This window comes from Penicillium psychrofluorescens, assembly GCF_964197705.1.
Source record: "Penicillium psychrofluorescens genome assembly, chromosome: 3".
Classification (NCBI taxonomy): Eukaryota; Fungi; Ascomycota; class Eurotiomycetes; order Eurotiales; family Aspergillaceae; genus Penicillium; species Penicillium psychrofluorescens.
In genome coordinates, this window is record NC_133441.1 from 3,346,707 (window position 1) to 3,368,515 (window position 21,809).

The window sequence follows — 21,809 nt, forward strand, 5'->3', positions numbered from 1 at the left end:
CGACGAGCGTTAGTCCATACGGTGACATTAAATTCATCAGTCTAGAAAGAAAGGATGAAAGAAAGGCAAATTGGTATATAGACAGACGAAAAGAACGCCAGCAGATAGAACAGGTTGGATGGACCAGGCGGTTCAAAAAAGAAAACTCGTCACGGCATAATAAGGGTTATACGAAAAATAAATACTCTTTGGAAGGAGAAAGAAAGAAAATGCAACGATCGAGATTTTCAAAAACCGAAAGAAAGACCATGGCCATGGTGTAATGAACCCATGAAGAGAAAGAGAGAAAAAAGTTTTTGAGTAGAGGAGAATGAGCAATATCAAACATGGAGGGGAAAAATGAGAAGCCTAAGAAAAGACAGACATGAAGAAGTAAAGCCACTTTGATAGAGCACAAAAACTGTGTACTGGAATGGATGATGGATAAACAAAGACACAGAGACGAAGATCAAAACGAAGACACAAAGCTAAAAGCAAGAGAAGGGAATGCAGCTTTTGTGGTTGGTTTTGGGGGGTAGTGGAAAAGCCCAAGCCAGTCCGAGGGGAAGGGAAAACAAACACAGAAAAGAAGACAGAAAAAACCCAAAACAAAACAAAAGTGGACTTTGGAGGGGGTATTCGGTGCAGTGCACAACACACAAATTGCATTTCAGACAAAGCAGTTTGGTCGCTTGAAAATCCACTTCAGCAGGGGGGCAATTTTTGAAACGAATCACACAGAAATAAAAAATTGGAGAGAAGCCTGAACCGGCAGCTGGTAAACTAGAAACGGCGGTGGAGTCTTTCGTGGACCAGCACGACTGCAACTTCTCTCGCCCGGCTAGCGGTGGATGGATACACAGTCTACACCTGGTAGCCTGCGTTGAAGTTGTTGTTATTGTTCGACTGGTCCCAGTTGCCCGTGGGAGACATGGGCTGGCCACGGCCATAGCCGCCGCCCTGGCCATAGCCCTGGTTGGGCATACCGGGTCCGCCGAAGTTGTTGCCTTGCTGGTCCCAGCCTCGGCCAGCAGGGGCAGGGCCTGATTCATTGTTAGTGTTTTGAAACTGGCAATCGAAACGAGCGACATACCTTGGTTCATGGGATTAGCAGGGCCGCCGTACTGGGGGAAAAAGCCAGTTGGCTGCTGGTTGTTGAAGCCCGGAGAACCACCCTGCGGCGGAGAGAAGTTGTCGAATTGGCCGGTAGGAGGACGGTCCTTGCCCCACTATTGACGGTTAGCAAAGGTTCCGTCCCTGCTATTTACGAAGAGCAACATACGCTGCATTTCAACGGACGACCGTTGACATTGTAGCCGTTGAGCTGACATATGGCCATGGCTGCGTTCTCGTGCGAGTCCATCTTGACAAAGGCGAAGCCCCGGTCGGCCTGAAGACGGGTCTCAATGACATAACCGAAATTCTGAAACAGCGGCACCATGTCGTTCTGGGTCGTGTACGGGGTCAGGTTGCCCACGTAGCAAGTAGTTTGCCATTGCGGAGTCTGCTGCACAACCATGTCGTAGCTCTGCACCCCATGGGTGGGGAAATGGTGGTGACCGAACGGGGTGGTGGGTGTCATGCCCATGGCGGCCATCGCCTGCTGCTGCGAGATCGAGGGCTGGCCCTTCTGGTTGGCCCAGTTGCAACGAATGGCCCGAGAGCCCAGCCATTCACCGTCCATTGAGTTGAGCGCCTTGTCAGCGTCCTGGCGCTCCCGGAACGCGACGAAGCCGTACCCGCGCGAGCGTCCAGTCTTCATATCCCACATGACACGAGCTTCTGACACCGATCCAAAGGCAGAGAAGGCCTGGAGCAAAATCTCGTCGTTCACCTCATTGCTCAGGTCGCCGACGAAAATGTGGAAGTGGCCCGAGGTGTCTTCCTTATTGGTGCTGTTGGACAGGTACGCCCAGTTGACACGGATTTCCTGAAACAAGCCCCTTTCATTAGAGCAGAAAATACGAAGTGACCGTTTCAACTCACCGACTGGTGGATTCGACGCCCATTGAGTGTCTGCATCGCTCGCTCGGCCGCGCCTGGGTCGTCGTATTCAACGAACCCGTAGTTGTAGCCCTTGCTGTTGAACTGCGGCACGGGCAGGTCAGCCTCAAAAGAAGTCCAGAGTGGCGGTAAGCGCCGACTCAGGGGGGTGGTTCCTTACACTCACATTCTTGTCCGGAATGATTTTCACGCTGAGGACATGACCAGTGGTCTCGAAGATCTGCTTGAGGATATCCTCCGTGACCCGCGGATCCAACCCGCCCACATAGAGGGCCCTCTTGTTGGGCTCGGGGGCAGCGCGGCGCACAAACCCACCGCTCGTCGGGGACATCATTCCGCCTGACATGGGCGAGCCCATCGCGGTGGGGATCGGGTTGGTATTCTGCGGGATGATGACCGGCGGTCGGGGCGGAGGAGGCATGTGGGATGGATTGGTCTGGCCATTGGTCTGGCCCGCATCGTACTGCTGGTTCTGAGCACCTGCAGAGGACTGGGGAGCAGATAGCAGAGCAGAGCCAGTCTGAGCAGCAACGTTCTCGGCCATGGTGTGTGGTGGTGGGGGGGTATATCGATATAGGGGGAGGGAAACGATCGAGCGGGTCAGATGAAAAGGTGGTCAATTTAAGAAGCTTCCGATCTGGCAATGTCAGGAGCTTCAAAGAAATGCAGAGGACCACAGTCGAGCAGTGAGACCTATAGGGAGCAGTGGTATAGACGAGCGCGGGTCCAATCAAAAGGAGGAGCTGGACGGTTGGGTGAAACAAAGAAACACGCGGTCAAAAGCGCTGGACGAAGCACGGCGGAATCTGTGACACTCCCGACGAGGGGCGGGAGGAGCTGAAGTGGGCTTCACCCGAATTGTCGCAGGTTGGGCAGGAATGGGCACGCGCTGGAAATGTTGCGGAAAGCGCCCGGATGGATCGAGGTGTGGAAGCAAACAAAGAGAGCCAAGAAAACACCCAGGAAACCAACACAGGGGTTGGGGGGAGGAAACAGAGAAAAGCACCAGCGGGGCAGAGAGAAGGGAGAAAAGGAAACAACTGAACAGAGCTCAACAGCAAGAAGTGCAGAAGAAATCGAGACAGCGAAGGAAGAGAGAGAAAGGAAGAAAGAAGAAGAAGGGAGACGGAGCCGCTAGGGGTGGGGGGTGCGCTAGGCCTGCCCGGGTTTAGTGCCAGCGCCTGGAGTTCGTACAACTTCGTCTTTACCACCAACCTTCCAGACGGCGACACAGCAACATGGCCGCTCCGAACTACGCCAATCCAGACTCCCTCACGGAGCTCTCGACCATGATCGAGCGTACGGTCAGTATGGCCCACCGGGGGCTTCTTGGACCAACCCACTGACCGTCCCAGCTCATCGACACCGGGCGCCTCTTCAGGAAGCCAGCTTCCATGCCACCCAAGACCACGCTGCAGCGGTCCCTTCCCGCTTACTACGCGAGTTTCCAAGAGGCCCTGGACAACCTATCGGAGCAGATTGTAAGCATGATCTATTATTGAAGACGATCGGCCGATTATTCCTCGACTTTGCTTTTGATGTGTGCTAACCCTGTCGTAGTTCATCGCAAAAGCATTTTTGGAGAAAGACTACGAGGCCATCAAGGCTCAAACGGCACCACAGCCCGTCGAAGATGTGGTCATGGCCGAGCCCAAGGTCGAGCTCGAGGCGGAGAAGATCCCTGTCGACGACGACCTCAAGGTCGAACCCAAGATCGAAGAGCAGCCGGCCGTAGCACCGACCCTGCCAGAGACGCACGCCGACACCCCCATTAAAGAAGAAAAAGAACCGGAACCGGTGCCAGAAGAGATCGACTTTGATTCCGTGCTCAATGACAACGCGGGCGGTCCCAATGACTTTGACCTCAACCTAGATTTCGGGGATGACTCGCTGGGGAATCAAGCTTTCCTCTCGGGATCGACGTTCGACAAAGCGAAACCACCTGATAGTGGTGGTGGTGGTGGAGTCTTTGACCTGGAGCTGCAGAAGGACGGGGATCCGGAGATCATGGGCGAATCTAGCTTCGATGATCTGTTCCTTGAAACGGACCAGCTCGCGGAGGGCGATCTTGGGCAACTCGAGGGGGATAGCCTAATGAACCTGAACGAGCTGGACGATAATTGGTTTACGTGAGGAGGTGGCACACTGGCGGTGGGGGGCCACCGAGCAGGATTCTAGATCTAGGGTCTATGTGCCTGATGAGGTCATGGCCAGCTGTCAGCCGAACGGAGGACTCGTGCCTGGGTCGGCATTGGGTTCCGCGGAGGGGGCGAGGAGTGGTGATCGGGACTGCTCCCACAACCTACGACGAGAATAGTGCGCTAGGTTAGCCTCAAAGACTCATGATTCTCCGATCAGAGGATAATCTTACCCTGATCTGTTGAATCGGGGCCAACTTCCACTTTCCCTGGGTAATTTTGGCTCGGATCGCCGGATAGTCACTCTCACCCGTGGCTCCCGCGGTTCATGGCATCATCGAACGCCCCCTAAGTCCCGAAACCTCAACCTACTTACTGGAAGGATCTTCACTCTCTCTGACTCTCTCCCTCTCCCTCTCTCTCTTTCTCTCACCCCGCCCACCAGGATCGTCACGTCGATCCCGAGGTGATGTAGTCAGCCCTTTTCCCTGCCTTCTAACCATCTGCCCTTCTGCCACGTCCCTGCTCCTTGCGTATGCTCGTCGATCTACGCTACATTGAAGCGACACAAGGGGCTTCAAACATTTAGCAGAAGGTCTCACAACGTGTCTTACCTTGCCTGGGATTCAAAAAGTAAGTCCTAGCTAGTATCACTCCCTTCATCCCTCTTGTCCCCCCCCCCTTCCCCCTGCCACTGTGACCCTTTTCGTATTCCACGACCGACTTAGGTGTCGGCGGGCCATTTTTGCTTCTGCCCTTCGCCCTCGATCTATACACCTCCCTCCATTCATTCTTTCATTCTCCCCTGCTCCGCAAGGAGATCCTCCCCTTCAAAGTGACACTGAAACTCCTCGTGGATCCCCCACGTTCGGGGATTACCGCGTGGCCCTGTTCGCGATGATGGCCGCTCACATTGTCCCCGCGCAGGTATTCTCGCAATCTGCGAATGAGCCGATCCCACCAGCGCCGGACTACTTCGCGCTTCCTCTGTCGCTATCGCTCTCGACCCTGATTCGGACACGGTCGGCCCGACGCCGGAGTGTCTGTACCACCCCCCACGTCACCGAGGAACAATTTCCCAAGGTTGGTCGACGCGGGTCGATTCTGAAAAAACTGGCGGGCCCACGTGAGAACGCGAAGCGCTTTCTCCGCCTGCGCTCCTCCGGTGTCCCATCGTCGCCAACCCCGCCGCGCCTGTCACCGCGCTCCTCGCTTATCCGGCCTGTCTCGGAGATCATTGTGTCTCCACGGAATGCGGAGGTAGAGCAGCCGCCCTCCCCATTAGAAATGCACTCGGGAGCTTCCACCGCCACCGAGGTCCTGCCTCGGGCAGTCGTCCCCGATCTCACGACCACCTCCGGCCCCGAATTGGTCACGCCGTTCACCCCGCTTCGCAACGAAAAGATTGTCGCCACGGGAAGCGGCATCACCGTTGGCATTGCCCTGACAGAACCCGTACTGTATCTACAAGGTTACGATCACCATGATCCCAGCACCAAAAAATCGGCGATTCTGCGCGGCCAATTACATTTGAAGGTTACCAAATGTGTCAAAATCAAAAAGATCTCGATTTGCTTTCGCGGACACGCGCAGACAGACTGGCCAGATGGTATCCCACCCAAGAAGGTCCATTTCCACGATAAAAAGGACTTGTTCACCCATGGCGTGATCTATTTCAACCACGGCGATACGGCATTGATGCAGAATGATTACGGCGCACATTTCTATCAACATGCGCGACCAATCTCCTCCTTGTCTGGAAAGGAGGCCGTCACCTCGACTACTCGAGAGCTGTTTTCCAAGAGCGGCTCGGCCACGAATATCAACCAGACGAGCCGAGAAGCCAAGCGTCTCTCGCTGCAATTGAATCAGGGCCATTCCCGAAGTTTCAGCAAGAACGAGCCTCCAACAAACACTCAAAACCAGCCGCAACGCAACTATCGAATGTTCCCGGTGGGCGACTACCTGTATAGCTTCGAGTTCCCAATCGATGGCTCCCTCCCGGAGACGATCAAGACCGATCTCGGATTCGTGCGGTATGACCTTGAGGCCGGCGTGGAGCGATCCGGCGCGTTTCGGCCCAACCTCCTGGGCACGATGGAGATTCCCGTAATTCGCACCCCGGCTGAGGGCTCGTTGGAGCAAGTGGAGCCGATTGCGATCTCGCGGAATTGGGAAGACCAGCTGCACTACGACATTGTCATTTCGGGGAAATCGTTCCCACTGGGATCTCAGATCCCCATTGCGTTCAAGTTGACGCCCTTGGCGAAAGTCGAGTGCCACCGCATTAAGGTCTTTGTGACGGAGAACACCCAGCATTGGACCGCAGATAAGAGCGTCCATCGGTTTCAGCCAGCTAAGAAAGTGCTTCTTTTTGAGAAACGGGCCGATACGGCAAGCACAAGCACCTACCCCGGAAGCTCCATGCGGGTCACCGCAGGCGGTGGAATTGAGTGGGATCACCGTGCTGCTGCCGCGAGAGGAGAAGAGATTGTGGATCGGAGTCGGACCAATTTGCTGGGAAATCTCGCGAGCGAGACGGGCGTCGGTCCAACGGAGATGGAATTCAGTGTGCAATTGCCGAGTTGTCAGGAAATGAAGGCCCGAGACGAGCCCCATCGCCTGCATTTTGATACGACTTACGAGAACATTCAGATCAATCATTGGATCAAGGTGGGTTTCGACGCTTGCTACTTTTTCTGATACTGTACTAATTATCTGTCAGATTGTGCTTCGTCTGTCCAAGGTTGACGAAAAAGATCCGAGCAAAAGACGGCATTTTGAGATCTCCATCGACTCCCCATTCCACATCCTCTCCTGCAAAGCCACGCAGGCTAATATCTATCTTCCGGCATACGAGGGACCTGCGCCAAATGTGAATCCTCCAGCTCAGGAATTTGAATGCGGTTGCCCCGGTGCGCCTTTGGCAACCTCTTCTCGAGAGAGCGTCGCGACGCAGGCTTCCGGGTCGGATCGCGAGGACGTCAACTCCAATCTGAATCGCCGAGGATCCGTCGGCCGGGGCTTCTCCCGAAGCTTCACAAACGGGTCGGGAGGCTTAGCTCCCCCACCGCAGGCGCATCTGGCTCAGGAGCAACACGCACCCAACCCCCCGCGCCCGATGCATCTCCTCCGCGCACCCTCGTACGCCCCACCGGCTTTTGAGGATGTTGAGCCCGCTCCTCCTCTCATCACTCCGCCGCCAGATTACACCTCTATCGTCGCCGACGGGGATCGTGAGGCCGCGTTGGAGGATTACTTCTCGCGGACGACGTTCGAGCCAGAGCACGACGATGACCACGAAGAGCGCGGCCTCGGCCGCGTTGATGTACCTCTCACCCCCGGCGGGCGCGTGCATCGCAGCATGGACGTGCCGAGGGAGTGGGTGCGCCTCTCGGACTTGCAGTACAATGGCTAGGACTTGTTTCTGGGTGCAGGGTGTTATGGATCATGACGCAACGACATTTCTATTTTCATCATCTCGGACTTTGGTGTGGGTATGGGATAGGGCGCATTGTTTACCAGCGGTTTGCATAGATCTGGTGGTTATTTTGGGATTTGGATGGATAGTTTTGTATGCACTCATTATCGGGTTGCGGTGTCGCCCGGTCTATATCCCATCTGTTTGTTGATAATTCAAAACGGTATCTATTTCTTCACAAAACCTGCGAGGTACCTACTCTCCCGAATGTAAACCTTGCCAGTTATCGATGTGTCATGAACTCCACCACGATAAGACCTGGGCGCCTCCAACTTCCCATTCGGTCAAGACAAACAATCTCCACATTTCAGCCTCCGCGGCTCCCAGCGCCTCGTAATGGTAACGGCCAGGGTTCTTCTTTTCTTTCTTTCTTTCCTCTCCCCCCTCATCCGTCCACCGTTCTCTCGTTTCGCCCATCTTTTCCCCCGGGTTCCGAGGTTCCCCGCATTTTTTCTTTTTGGATTTCGCTTCTCGCCGACACCTTATCTGGACTACACGTATCATCGCTACAACACACCACCAATCCCTCACACCTACTAGATCTCTAGCACCACACAGCTTTATCATAGCTGACAGCGCTTCCAAGCTTCTCAGCTAAGTGTTTAGTATCAGAAGACTCCGGGTGACGTGACGTCTCGTCTCCATACTTCTTAGCTGCAACCTTCCGTGTCAGCACCTGAGCTTGACCCTATAGCCTTACTCGGTTGTCAACATGGCGATCGAAGTCGTCCCGCTGACCGAAACCGACATCCCCGGTGTCATCGAGGTGATTCAGCAGGCGTTTGCGGATGATCCATATTTCAAATGGGTGTTTGATGGCCCCAAGGTATTCATAACCCACAACCACTACCCCGATGATGATGATGATGACTAGATAGGCTAACATGCATATCTCGTAACGCGGTCTCGTCCATGACGCCGACCCTCGTTACAATGTTTTTTTCTGGTTAAAATAGTTCAACAAGCAAAGAAACTATGACTCTCTAGCCGCACGCTGCCACTGGGGCATCCGAAACGCCATGTTCCAAGTAGCCAAAGAGCAGGACGCCATCCTGGGCGTATCCTGCTGGCTCGCGCCGCAGCCCACCTCCACACCAGAGAGCTGGTACTCCTGGGTGCAAGGATGGTCGCTCTCATTCAACCAGCTCGTCAATAACATCCGGTACCTGGGCCGAGGCGGGCTGCGCGCGAACAGGTACTGGATCTGGAAAGCGCGCCAGACAGAAGCGCAGTCGCAGATCTGGGATGATCCGCTGGGCTACTATTTCTGTAATATGGTGGCGGTTAGTCCCGCGGCGCAGGGGAAGGGGGTTGGGAGGATGTTGTTTGAAGCTGTGACGCGAAAGGCCGACGAAGAGGGGAGGAAGTGTTATCTGGAGAGCTCGAAGAATGTGCCTAATGTGCAGATTTATGAGCGCATGGGGTTTCATATGAGTATGGAGATGGAGTGTAGGGATGGGGAGGATGCTTGTATGGTATGTTTATGTGCCTGGTTTACCCCTTGTGCTTGGCTCTTTTTGAAGGGGCTTTCCTTTTTTGGGAAGTTCGTGGCTTTTTGTCGCGTTTGGTACTTGGTGGCTAACTTTGCGGATAGTTGTACTGCATGGTGCGGAATCCCAAGACCACGGAGTGAACTACAGAAATTCAGTTATTCGATACCCTGCCTGAATTTAGTCTTGGGTCTCTAGACTTGGTTAAATAATATGTGCCCCAGTTCCTCAAGTAGGCCCTCGTAGTACAATCTACTAACTCACTCACACACACTCACGCACACTTATCCACCTCGTTGTAGGTAGTGCCACTGTCTCCCTGAGAGCGGGAGCGGTTGGTGTTGGTACTGGCGTCACTGTATAGGCTGTTCCTAGTCAGTATACTTCCGTTGAACTCCGTTTCACCAACACAGATGAAACCGCAGCATACTGCAGAAACAGTCCAGCACATGACATGACGGGGCAGCATCACACGGAGGAACAGCACCAGAGAGCCAGTTATGAAGATCATCAATAAAACATACTTGTATATGAATGAGTATTATCCAGTTAGTTTACCTGCTGAACCACCGCCGCTCCAGTATCTCTAGGACCAGGTCCACGAGGCTGCCCATAAACTGGCAAGCCAAAATGATGAAGATCAGGATAGCCCCCATCCTGATGATGTTGTCGATGGTAATAAACTGGATGGCCTTCAAGAGGGCCTCTTCGAGGGCAGCGTCGCCATTGCGGTCGCTGGCCGGGGCTTCATGGCGCTGCGGAGGGGGAGGGAGAGATATCGGCCCATTTTTCCAAACGGAATTGAAGTAGACGGTTGATATATGAGACGGAAAGAATGAAGATGGCTGGTGGAGGAGATGGAGAGAATGCAGATATTGAATCGAGGAAGAAGAGGAAAGAGAAGAAGGACTAAATACCATGCAGGCGCCAACTACAAACAGAGACCGTATGGTCGTACCTTCCTTATACTGGGTCTATCACCATCTACCTGTCTGTCTATATTTAATCGAAACATTTTCTAAATACCTTAACACTTCAACCCCCAGATCATGGGCTAGATCTACAGTTAATTAATCTCCGTCATAGTCCGATTGTAAACCGAGCTCAACGCTCTGGCCCACAGTCTTCTCGCCTCTGCAAACGAACCGAGTGACCCTGCAACACGCAGGTCCTTTATCACAGGCCCGAGTTTAAGTTTCAGGGGATTCTCTGCACCTGAGCAAATAGACCTGTCACTCTCGTATGATATGGGACTGTCCTTGAACGTTTCAGACCCGGCCCGATTTGAATCTCATTTCGGCTCCCCGCCGAGTTTCGGTTTCCCGTCGGGTTGGAGCAGGCCTTTATCTTTTCAACAGGACAAAAAGCAAACAAGAGGGGGTGGAAGGCAATATAAACTCGAGCTTGAAACATCTGTCCCAGGTCTTGGATTCATGGTTCTTGGTCGCCATGTCTCGTTTTACTCTGGTTTCTTCGGCGTCCCATTAATTTCTTGAAAAAGTACATTGTATCCGTCCATGCCATTGAATTCTCCTCCACAGAGGATAGCACTTATTGTCTCTTTAAGTTGTAAGTCATTGCTTTGAAATTTGTCGAGATTGGTTACTGATAACGATCAATAGTAGTAGTTGTTCTGGTTGCCGCCATATCAGTCGCCATGATACTACGGAAACGACATCGATCCAAATTCGCCTTTTGGGCGGGACCTCAGCAGCTAAACCAAGATTCAGAGGTAGCAGCAGCTCCCTACTTGACCAACTGTCAAGAAGATACATGCAAGAACAGTCCTACGGACGCCGTCCCCCAATATACATCAACTCACATGCACAGCATCTCACTTTCGCCCACTGCATCAGAGACAGAAATTGTCAACCAGCTAGCCCTCATAGCAGCCGCCGTCAGTCGCCGCTCGTCTGCCAGTGCGACCACGATCAGGTCCTCTGCCCCATCACTAGGGAGCCAAGACAGAAAGCAATCAGAGAGCAACTCGGTCAAGCAAAAGGAACTCCAAGAAGAAGAGGAAGAATCCTTCCACCACCTCAGCAGCCTCATCACCGTTTCCTCAGTACCACACCAGTCATCCGCATCCAGGCACATCTCCACTCCATCAACAACAATAGTGGGCTCTACAGCCGAGAAAGGCGATCTGCTCCCGCTACCTCTCCCTGCCCGCGTCTTCCGCAGACCCCTTCCTCGTTATAGTCCGCTGCCTCCCTTGTATATTATTCCCAAGCCGCTGAAGGTTAGACCTGAAGTGAGATTCTGAGCTTATGATGTATGTCATGGCCAACCATGTTCGAGATGATGGGTGAGTTTTTGAGTTTTATAATGTGAAGTATATCTCGGTCAGGCAAAACGAACAGATTTACTACCTAACATAATTCCAAATCAATTTAACCATACAAGAGTCGATATAGATGTACCGCGCTCACAACCCCAACTCGAATCAGGCAAGAGAATGCCGACCTCCTATCTGCACCGAGCGCCCGGACCCTTTCAGGGATGGGATCGTCCGACTAGCGTCGGACGTAGATGGAACCCCAGGCAATGATGTTCTCGCAAGTATGTATCAGGGGGTATACCCGGATTTTCAAGACAGGCGCTATCGAGGACGAGCGGAAATACCTAGAAAGAGAGAGACTGCCGGTCGGGATACGGTAGTGGTCTCTTTTGGCCAAGGCGATTGTCCGGATCTGCAATGACGCGGAGTAGGAAATGAATGAATGGACCATGGTTGGCCGATAGCTTTGACCCGACACGGGGTCGGGCGGAGTCAACGAAGAGATTGCAAGATGGGATCACTGGATTTCAAGCCATTGGTCACAGTCGGCGGTGCTTGCGAAAGAGAAGGTAAATAGCGGCTGTGGCTGACTCTGGCACTGCTCTCCGAAAGTCCAGTTTTCGCACAGACCGGGTCTCCCTCATGCAGTTTACGCCGATAGATAGCACTTGCCAGGCATCATGGATATTGATATCGCGTGCTATCGTAGGCTACTTTCAACACTATATTTGGTCCATCTTTCTTGTTTGTTGTGCCGATGTACGGAGTAGATGCTCTCAACTTACGGAGTACGGGTCAAATGAGCTCAATCTCCACTCTCAAGGCACCATTTTTTTCTAGACGCGATCCTTTGGTCTAAAAATACAGAACAGAAAATTCAATCACCACCGCACTCAGCCAAATAATGAACATTATTCGTGCTGAGTCACCGCAGTATACACCCACCATCTAGAAAAATGAAGTCAAGATAGGAGTAGGAATGGACAACTGCCGTTTCGAGTGCGTTGGGCCAATGTTCTAGACTGCGACTGTTCATACTATGTTCTAGGCAGCAGGATGGACTCCTGGTCGGTGGCTCAAGTCGCTGACATTCCCAGCTCTCTGGAACCGGCTTCGGGAACAGCCCCTATTTTCACTACTATTTTCTGTTAACGGTAAAAAGGCAAGACGCCAGGTCAAGCGTGTGTGATATGCTACCAGGGATCTTTAATAATGGACCCTGGGAACCAATATCACAATCATACAGGGATCTGTGGAAATGCAATATAAACTACTAGAGATTTGTTTCGTTCAACAATAAGTCGGTCTGCTGATACAAGATTTATCGGAGTCGCCGATTAATATCACCGTGGGTTAATTGGCCTGAAATGCGTCCAAATACAAATGAGCGCCCGACGGCACCCAGACATATCTTAGGCATCTACCTATACGGAGTATGTATCTGCCTTTCAACCCTACCAACGCAACGGCCGCGGGCCTAATGCTACCTACCACCCTGAAGTCCCAACATTTGCCATGCGAAAGTAATCATTTCTTACAGCATCGGTTCCAGCTCGTCCTTTATAAATGACTGGAACCCGCTCGCGCCATCGAAAGGGATTTACGTGACCCAAACATTACAAATGTGCTCCAGTTATATAGCGGCCAATTACGATGGGGTGATTCCCCATCAATGCATCCTTCGGGGAGTCTACCGACAAGCCCTTGGTCCGCTTTTTACCGTCCAGACACCGACTCGTCCGAAAGCTTTACCAGCGCCCCTGGCTGAGCTTCAGAGGGTGTTTCCTTTTTCGGCCATGCGACAAAGCCTCATTCAGCATTGCATCATCGATGCCCGGTGTTCCTACCGGTTGGTCCCGACGCTCGGCGTTCCAGCCGTTTGGTCCTAGCTAAGCCTTTGCTGGGCACGGGGCGGCAACCTCAGTACAAAAGAGGCAGGGCGTCCGGTCACGTCGCGTCTCTCGGTACATGACGCTACTCTGGAAGAGAGATCTGCCGGTATAATGTGAAATCTAAGGTAAAAAGTAGTATTGTCAACAATAATGGTGTTAAGAGATTTACAGCAGGGCGAGAGAAGGCCCTAGCACCAAGTCTAGAGGGCGAGTCAGGACGGGCGTTAACACCCCTGTAAGGGGGACGCCCGTTGAAAGCTTCCTACTAATTGCAGAAATGCACATATATTGCGTGGAGTAGCAGGGAAGGCGCCTGAGCATTGAAGCACAGGGTATGATCGAGTCGTGCATGATATTTAATTCACTCAATTGGCAGCAGATCCATGCACAGCTGCAAGTGCCGACAATGTATGCTTGGGTCAATGCACCAGACACTCGATCGGGATTAACCGGCTTTGAGCATCACTCCTGCTGGCAGGGATTGGATGCTCGACGGAGCGGAAACTCAAGTCTGCAGTATGCATATCTACTGCGAGTTGTCCATTTCGCAATTGCTCGCCAGGTTGGGGCACCGTGGTCTAATCACCACGGCATATATAACAGACGCATATGGGCGGTCAGGCCTTTGCAATCCGGGGTCATGCTGGGTCTCACAGACAAATCCTCTAACTTTTTAGGAGAAACAGAAAGGTCACCAACGGTACGAGTCAGCCAAGCATGTGATTGTTGGGTCAGAATAGATAGTTTAGTCTAGTGTTCTGGCCAAGGAAGTAAGCCAAAGGTGAATCGAGTCATAAGAATGAAACAGGTAGTTTACCAGGCTGACAACAACGGCTGTCAGAGACAATTCATTTGGAAAAGCGCTTTGTTGGGTCGAAATTTGGTGATGTAACAGGACCCTAAAATTCAAATGATAATCCCCGATCTACCCAAAAGAAAACACCCTTGCTCGCACACCCCCATATCCATGCTAGACGCGAATACAAATACACCGAAACAGAAAACAAAAACGCCGGAACCCGCTTCAAAAAGAAAAAATAATTTTGACCAGGGACCTTGCAACTATCGTACCCAGAAAACTCCGCGAACTGCAGTATAGACTAGCCTCCAACACCACAAAACTTAAAAATTAAACCCGAGACTGCCTCCGATGAAACCGAGAGAAAAATCATAATTTAGGAACGTCGATCATTCCCGCCGCGGCCAATAGTCGATTTCACATTGAGTGGTTGAGTGCACACTCCCCTTCCCCAATCGTCATCAATCGGGGGGAACGGGCCTTTGTGTGGATTGCCTGAATCCGTTGCAGCAGAATAGTTCCTGGCGATGAAAATTGTCACCGTGCCAAGAACGGCGGACGCGCATGGGGGACGGCGTGTACCATAGACACACACACACACACACACACACTCCCCCCACCCCACACGCCCACCCTCTCATCCCGTTGGTGGGCGGCAGAGGAGACAATTGCCCACCACGACGATAAACCGCTCGTGGGGGCCTTCTGAGCAGCTCTGGTCTTTACTGCCGTCCATCGAGGTGCGAATGAGGTGGGCTATAGGATTCAGGCAGGTGCTATAGACGTAGTAGTTTTTGAAATAATTGCACATCTCGATCCCATCTGGCTTGAAGGCGGCATGAGGTAGCAGAGTAATGCTGAGGAAGGGAGGAGGGTAGCGCCAGCGAAAATGAGTTGTACGGCAAGAGGAATTGCAATTTGGCATGAAGAGATCAATAAAAACATGGAGGCGTGAGCAAGATTAAAGGTCTTTAAAAGAAGACAGGACTGGCCGGCGTGCCCGAGTAGGGCCTGAAGGGAGATGGGAAAGAAAAAGAATGGAGACGCCGATGAGATTCCATGTCGTTGGTAACCATCGTCCAGAATTTTATTGGCATAATTCCATATCTGGTAGATGCTGGTCCGAGGGGACAGGACCTATAGTAATAATACTGCCCGTCATCTTCCCACTAATAAAGGTCCTATGCACACGCCCTTCCCTCGCCGACACCCCAGTCAGGAAGCGGGTCTTGCATGAAGGATGACCGGACCTAGCTTAACCGTTGACACGCCCGAGAAAGTATGTACCGTGTTTGGACTATTTTCTGACCCAAAATCGACAGGAAGCACGGCACCGTCCATTGGGTCAGATTCCCAGGGAGATCGACACGATTGCAAGCAGCCGTTTGATGCCTTCACCTCACGCGTGGCGTGCTAGTCAGGATCTTCATCCACCGGGCGTGATATTCCCCATGGTTGATATCTCCCGGTACTTCCGTGCGGTCATCACCGAGCACCTTTTGCTACACCTCAAGGAAAGAGGAATCCGGCGACCTTCAAAGTTGGGCGATCGGAGCCTGGACCTGTCGGGCAATCCTCGCGAGGCTCCATTCATGATAAGCCGAGGATGTGACTGAGGGAAAAACAAGAAAGGAGGCGCAGGCAACAATGTGTACCACCCTACGACCTAATCCATTCACCATCTGCGGGTCCCCGGGCCCACCGATCGCTTAACAGAAGCTAGATCGGAGCTAACGAAACGGTTTTAGCTGATGATGACACGCCCGACAACGTACCAGGAACAGGAAAACACAAGGGCGGCGTAAAAGGCAGATCGATTCACTTGAGGTAAGATTTTTCCTGCTGACGGGGTTCACTCAAAGGAGTAACCTCGTCGCCATCAAGCCAGGATCGTCGACCCTATCTCCGATCTATGCGAAGCCGCTACACGAAAATCTCTAATATGCCGCGCAGCGGCTGGATTCCGGAAAACCTTCGCGAAAAAAATTAGAGCCGGGGACATTCCATGATCGAAAGGCTCCAGTAGAAAAAGAGAAGTAAAAAATCGCCCCACCGGAGCTACTTCCTTTGTCTCGAAACCCCGAACCATTGATGATCGTCCAGCCCCTGATGTGGGCTGATCGGCTCGTATTGATGATCCACTTTGTTAGTTTCGTAGAACATAAAGTCGGGCGTCAGGTTGTTGCTCCGCAGAATATTATTGACTCTAGAATTGATCATTGTTGGTTTGTGGCACTGAGACAGCAAAGCTACACAGATGATGAAGGAGGTATCGTCGTAATTTTCTTTATTATTTTGAAAAAAAAAAAAAGACTGAATCCGTTAAAAACTCGCGGTGACACAGAGAACTCCGGACAGAAAGAAGCACACCACGGTGCGAACTTTCCCCATTGTCAGCTCCGTAGCTAGGCGGACGAAATGCTTCGGGGAGTGGAGCCTCCAGTGCGCGGCCCCCCTGTTCCGTGGGCGGCCCTCTGTTCCGTGCAGAGCTGTAATCCTGCTCGATTTCGGGTGGCCGAGGGTTAGAAGAAAGCCAAGTCCCGAGGCCGCTTTACCGGGCAATCCCAAACAAACAGTGGGTCACATGACCGGAGACTGATTGGACCGATCTCCGTCCACGCTAGTCCCCAAATGGCAACGGAAAAACAGTGGTCCCTGATCCGCTGGTGAGGTCTGGCCCCGTGATTTGATTAGCCCCCTCGCTGCGCGACAGGGTCAGCCAGACAACGGTTTCTCTCGAACTGCCAATACATTCGTTCTCTGCGTTGTCGGGAGAGAGTACGGGGGAAAAGACAGCAGCCGATTATTACCAGTGATTCCTCCCTCCTCTACGGTTCCACACTCGGTCGTTGTGGAGACAGCCCGTCCCTGACGCTTTTCGTGACCGCCCGCCATAACTGGACATCCGCCCTGAGTTGACATCCCGTAACCTGGGATACAGACACCATGGGCTTCGGCCAGTTCGATTCAATATGCCAGAAGGCGGCACTGCCCCTGTGCTCCCTGGTCGGCCCGCCATCCACGATATCCGGATCGACAGGCATCATATCCAACTGCTATGCGCGAAATATTGAACTTGCCAACACGATCATCTTCGAAGGCGCCGCCTCATTCATTCACATCATTGCGCTTGGCATGACGGTGATCATGATTCTACATATCAGGTCAAAGTTCACCGCTGTCGGTTCGTCTGCCCTCTTCTCGTAACACGTGGGATAACCCTGACCTTTTAACTATCAACAGGCCGCAAGGAGATTATCACCTTCTTCTATCTGTACCTGGCTCTGACAATCTTCTCGCTCATCATCGATGCGGGCGTGGTTCCTCCTGGAAGTGATCCATTCCCGTATTTTGTCGCCGTTCAAAATGGATTCACATCTGCCTTGTGCACCTGCTTGCTCGTCAACGGATTCGTGGGATTCCAGCTCTACGAGGACGGAACTGCACTCTCAGTATGGCTGATCCGAATTACCTCTGGAATTATGTTCATCATGACATTCGTGATCTCGCTGTTGACCTTCAAGTCCTGGGGTGGTCTCGGACCCAACAACACCATCGGGTTGTTCGTGGTGCTCTATCTCCTGAATGCAATCTGCGTCGCCATCTATCTGGTCATGCAGCTGCTCTTGGTGTTGAACACACTGGAAGACCGCTGGCCGCTGGGCCATATCTCTTTCGGCGTGTTCATGTTCGTTATTGGTCAGGTACTGCTGTACGCTTTCAGCGACACCATCTGCAATAACGTCCAGCACTACCTAGACGGTCTTTTCTTCGCCACGGTCTGCAACCTGCTGGCAGTGATGATGGTCTACAAGTTCTGGGATTCAATCACCAAGGAAGATCTAGAGTTCTCCGTTGGAGTCAAGCCAAATACATGGGAGGTCAAAGAGCCGCTTCCGGAGGAAGATCGTCGAACAACCGTTTATCAGGACGCCAACTCCGACTATGCCCCCAGCATGTACCATCATCGCGCTTCCACATACGGCCACCATAATTACTAGTCGTTTTGACCAGCGTGGTCTGTATATTTTTTCTTTCGATGAACCTAATTCGTTGTTTTTCAGGGCGTGGTATGAGAAGAAGCATTGTTTCTGGTCCAGGCGGTTGTGTTTCATGATCTTGATGTCTTCTTTATCTTTTTCTTCTTCCCCAGCGATATTCGGCATGGATGTTTCCTGATTAGTTGAGCTCACGGAGTTCTTAGGACACTTAGGTATTACCACTGGAATATAAAGTTTATTGCATTTTGTCTTTGAATTGCTGGTTTCTAACTTAGGTTTGCACCACTACCACGGTTCGGTTGGAAACTAGTGTTTGAAAGGATGATCGTTGGTGATGTTCGGAGGAGGATCGCCGTCTTGACCCCAGTCTGCTAAATTGCAAAGACGGATACGAATCCTGTCAGTCTGGGTTCTCTAAGCATATGGCCTAGAAGGGAAAGTTGGCTCCCAGAGCGGCTGAGGTTCTCCAAATGTGCAGAATGCCAGAAGAAGATTGGAGGGAGGGAGTATGGCAGTCGGGCACTGCTGACCGGCACTCGGTATGCCCGAGACGAGAGTGGCCGGCTGATGTTGTTTTGTGTGTGGGGAAGACCGTCAGACAACAAGCACACGCTGTCCTTACTGGGTCGGATGGAACCGATTCGGAAACACGGGTGGAACTTTAAATAGTTCAATGAGTCGATAGTTCACCACGGGGCAAGGCTTAATAGAGTAATATCTCTATTAATACCTCTTTCAGCCCGTATCTGTTGACATTTGCAGGCGGAATCGCAAACTCAATCCACAACTACCACGTCATCGCCGTCCATAAAGTCGTCTTCTGGCTTGGGCGGCGCGTGTGCACGTTGGGCATCACTCTCCGCTTCAACTGGGCCCGTCGACGTACTATACCAGCCCTTGTCGATCGACTTCACCAGAGTTTTGCAGGCTTCCACGACAAGTGCAGGAAACGCAGGGTTTTCTTTAGGTAGGAACATGGTGATATGCGCCTTCACCTCGTCGGAGGCTTGGTCATTGACAGCCTTCGTCCACCGGAGACCGAGCTGCTCCACGCCCTCGGCCTCTTCGTCACCCTCTACATGAGAGGGAAGTGAACAAAAGGTCCGGTTTTTCGACCGAATGATCTTTTGACTGAAAGAGGTTTGGCTTATGCCTGTGCTTTCCAAGAGAGATGTCGCGCCTTTTCCAAGACAGGTGTAAAAGTTGACGCAGCCAATTCCTCGCTCTTCCTGAACCTTCGATAATCCCTCCACACGCTGTCGGAGATCCGATGTCTTTGTCAGGCAACCAACGAACTCGAGATGCGAGGATACCCAGGTCAGACCTTCAGTCAAGCGCTGGCGCTGGGAATACATGGCTGCACCACCGGCCGCAACAGCACCGGCCGCACCGGCGAACATGGCATATCGGCCCCATCGCTGCCATGGCGGCGTCGCGGCAGCATCAGACGATGCGGGCAAGGCTTTGGGTGGTTCCTGTGGGGGCTGTGTAGCTCCAGCCTTGTCGTTTTTCCCAATACCAAAAATTCCTGCGACGTCGGAAAAGGCATTATACGCTGTGGTAGCATTGCGATAGTGTTCTTCAGCACCGTATGCCATCACTCCTGGAGCGATTCCCAAGAAGGGCGTATCGAAGGCAAGTACTCCTTGGACATGCGGGAACATGAAGGTGCCCGGTTCCACGACAGGTGAATCACCATCCGGTTGAGCTCCCGATGTACCGGGCGCAAAGTTGGGAGGAATAGGTTGTTCTGCAGCCAGTAGCAGCAGCGCCTCAGCGCCCACAATTCCTCCCATGGAATGCCCAACTAAGAAAACATGGACAGATGGGTCGACAGTGGGCGATGCAGTTTGGTTTGCAACCTCTAAGTCAATCACGGTATTTTGTAGCCTAGATCCACAATGCATTAGAAGTAACTTCACCGTGTGAAGGTGCGAAACTCACCATTCTCGAAACCGCCCCACGGTCTCTTTCAGGTCGCCTTTGGTCTCATACCTCGGGTACACTACCGTGACGACCTGAATAGCGGGCAATGCCTTGCTCACAAGAGTGCGCAGCTGCTCTGGGAAATTCCCAAAGGTATCTTCACCACCCTAATATAAGACAAATGGATCAGCCTAAGCTGCTGGGCGATTTGCGGGGAATGGGCAGCCATTGATATAAAATACCTTGAAGCCGTGAATAAAGACGAGAAGCAGTGTATTTCTCATTGTGACTGCTCGTGTACCATTACCGAGGATCAGGCGAGACACTCGAGCACAAGGGCCAGGGCGATGCAGGACGGTTTTTCGCAGAGAGGAGGAACAACTTGCAATCAAATTCGACCCCGGGTTTGCTTTCTTTTTACGTCATGGCACGTGACATAATGATACCTCACTGTTCAGGCATCAGTTTCCCTTTTCTCCGGCGATCTTTCGTTGGCGAGTTGAGCCCCCAATAACCACGACATAGTCAATCTAGTCATTGCCAGGGTTGCCCAATGCTGGCTGATTGAATGCCGGTGAGCTAACGTCCAAGCTCCCGGACTCTCCCTGCGCCAATGGATGATGGCAACAGCAGGAATGCGGCACTCGCTTCGGTCGACGGACTATCCACTCGCTCACGATCAGGAAGTGCAGGCAGCGCAGGCAGCGGCCACAAGCGCACTCTTTCTGGAACCTTACTCTCGAAACTCTCCTTCCTTCGCATGAGCCAGGCCACCAAACCTGCGCCGCATTCACAACATCCCGATATGGAACAAGACGCGGATGGCGAGGACGTAAAGTCTAGCCTGCTGCAAACTACAGACGAAGGCTCGACGGAGCGTGCTGGTGGAAAGGCGATGTCAGCCGTGCTACAGCAACAACAACGACGGACACGACGGCGAAGGGGCTCGTTACGGAAGACTGCATTGCTAGGCACGAGGCTAGAATCGCGAGACAAAAGGGCGGCTTCGATCAAAGCCAATAACGCCTTAGAAGAGGACAGCTTCCGACCTCAGCACGATTCACAACGATCTGCGAGAGCCAAGGCTTCGCCAGATGCTGAGCCCACGCCTCGGGGGTACTTTGATGATGAGGGCGACGAGTCCCAGCCGAGTTGGTTCCGCGTGAGCGCGCAACAAAAGGTTCTACGGCCATCTATCGCTCGGCGCCGTCAGAGTCTCTCCCGTCAGAGTCTCTCCAAGCGTCATGACATGGGCGATGAGACGGGCACCGATGAGGAAGACCTTGTTGCGTTCCCGCGGATCAGCACCGCGAACAATTCCCCCACAGTCCCTGTTGCAAATAGCAGTACCAGAACCGGGGCTGCATCTTTACACATCCCCACTGCCTCATCTGGCTCCGACTCTTATTACCCTCTTCAACCGGACACGGCCTACCGCCCGGTCCACCGTACCAAATCGTCGCCTCTTGCAACCCATTCTGTCGAGATGAAGAGCAGCTCCGACATTGCCAGGGATTACTCCGAGACCGAGTGGTGGGGCTGGACTATCCTCATTGTGACCTGGCTGGTCTTTGTTGTGGGCATTGGCAGCTGCTTTGAGGTTTGGAGCTGGGCATGGGATGTCGGCGAAACCCCTTACGCACCACCGGAGTTGGAGGACGATCCGACCTTGCCTATTGTCGGCTACTATCCGGCTCTGATTATTTTAACGGCTGTGATGGCCTGGGTCTGGGTTGTCGTGGCTTGGATAGGCATGAAGTATTTCAAGCATGCAAATATATCCGGCGAGGATATTTGAAGATAGCCATATTATTCTAA

At 52.6% G+C, this 21,809-nt stretch overlaps 7 protein-coding genes across 7 annotated transcripts; 5 read left to right on the forward strand and 2 right to left on the reverse strand.

Moving 5' to 3' along the window:
- Window positions 1–843: 843 nt before the first annotated feature.
- Window positions 844–2,527, reverse strand: PFLUO_LOCUS5379 (E3 ubiquitin-protein ligase pub1; the record flags this gene model as incomplete). The annotated part of the gene is made up of 5 exons (XM_073782820.1): window positions 844–1,022; window positions 1,073–1,208; window positions 1,262–1,909; window positions 1,966–2,067; window positions 2,150–2,527. The coding sequence occupies 5 exons, from the start codon at window positions 2,525–2,527 to the stop codon at window positions 844–846; spliced, it is 1,443 nt and encodes a 480-aa protein (XP_073639437.1).
- Window positions 2,528–3,221: 694 nt separating this feature from the next.
- PFLUO_LOCUS5380 (uncharacterized protein) lies at window positions 3,222–4,116 on the forward strand (the record flags this gene model as incomplete). Its single annotated transcript, XM_073782821.1, has 3 exons — window positions 3,222–3,287; window positions 3,339–3,464; window positions 3,544–4,116. 3 exons carry the CDS (start codon window positions 3,222–3,224, stop codon window positions 4,114–4,116), a joined length of 765 nt encoding a protein of 254 aa, XP_073639438.1.
- A 905-nt stretch (window positions 4,117–5,021) lies between these two features.
- On the forward strand, window positions 5,022–7,539 carry PFLUO_LOCUS5381 (uncharacterized protein; the record flags this gene model as incomplete). The annotated part of the gene is made up of 2 exons (XM_073782823.1): window positions 5,022–6,794; window positions 6,847–7,539. The coding sequence occupies 2 exons, from the start codon at window positions 5,022–5,024 to the stop codon at window positions 7,537–7,539; spliced, it is 2,466 nt and encodes an 821-aa protein (XP_073639439.1).
- Window positions 7,540–8,314: 775 nt separating this feature from the next.
- On the forward strand, window positions 8,315–9,235 carry PFLUO_LOCUS5382 (uncharacterized protein; the record flags this gene model as incomplete). Its single annotated transcript, XM_073782824.1, has 3 exons — window positions 8,315–8,428; window positions 8,559–9,077; window positions 9,197–9,235. The coding sequence occupies 3 exons, from the start codon at window positions 8,315–8,317 to the stop codon at window positions 9,233–9,235; spliced, it is 672 nt and encodes a 223-aa protein (XP_073639440.1).
- A 7,775-nt stretch (window positions 9,236–17,010) lies between these two features.
- PFLUO_LOCUS5383 (class 7) lies at window positions 17,011–18,065 on the forward strand (the record flags this gene model as incomplete). The annotated part of the gene is made up of 2 exons (XM_073782825.1): window positions 17,011–17,248; window positions 17,308–18,065. The coding sequence occupies 2 exons, from the start codon at window positions 17,011–17,013 to the stop codon at window positions 18,063–18,065; spliced, it is 996 nt and encodes a 331-aa protein (XP_073639441.1).
- A 776-nt stretch (window positions 18,066–18,841) lies between these two features.
- On the reverse strand, window positions 18,842–20,275 carry PFLUO_LOCUS5384 (uncharacterized protein; the record flags this gene model as incomplete). Its single annotated transcript, XM_073782826.1, has 3 exons — window positions 18,842–19,955; window positions 20,010–20,158; window positions 20,234–20,275. The coding sequence occupies 3 exons, from the start codon at window positions 20,273–20,275 to the stop codon at window positions 18,842–18,844; spliced, it is 1,305 nt and encodes a 434-aa protein (XP_073639442.1).
- Window positions 20,276–20,604: 329 nt separating this feature from the next.
- Window positions 20,605–21,789, forward strand: PFLUO_LOCUS5385 (uncharacterized protein; the record flags this gene model as incomplete). Its single annotated transcript, XM_073782827.1, has 1 exon — window positions 20,605–21,789. The coding sequence occupies one exon, from the start codon at window positions 20,605–20,607 to the stop codon at window positions 21,787–21,789; it is 1,185 nt and encodes a 394-aa protein (XP_073639443.1).
- Window positions 21,790–21,809: the final 20 nt, after the last annotated feature.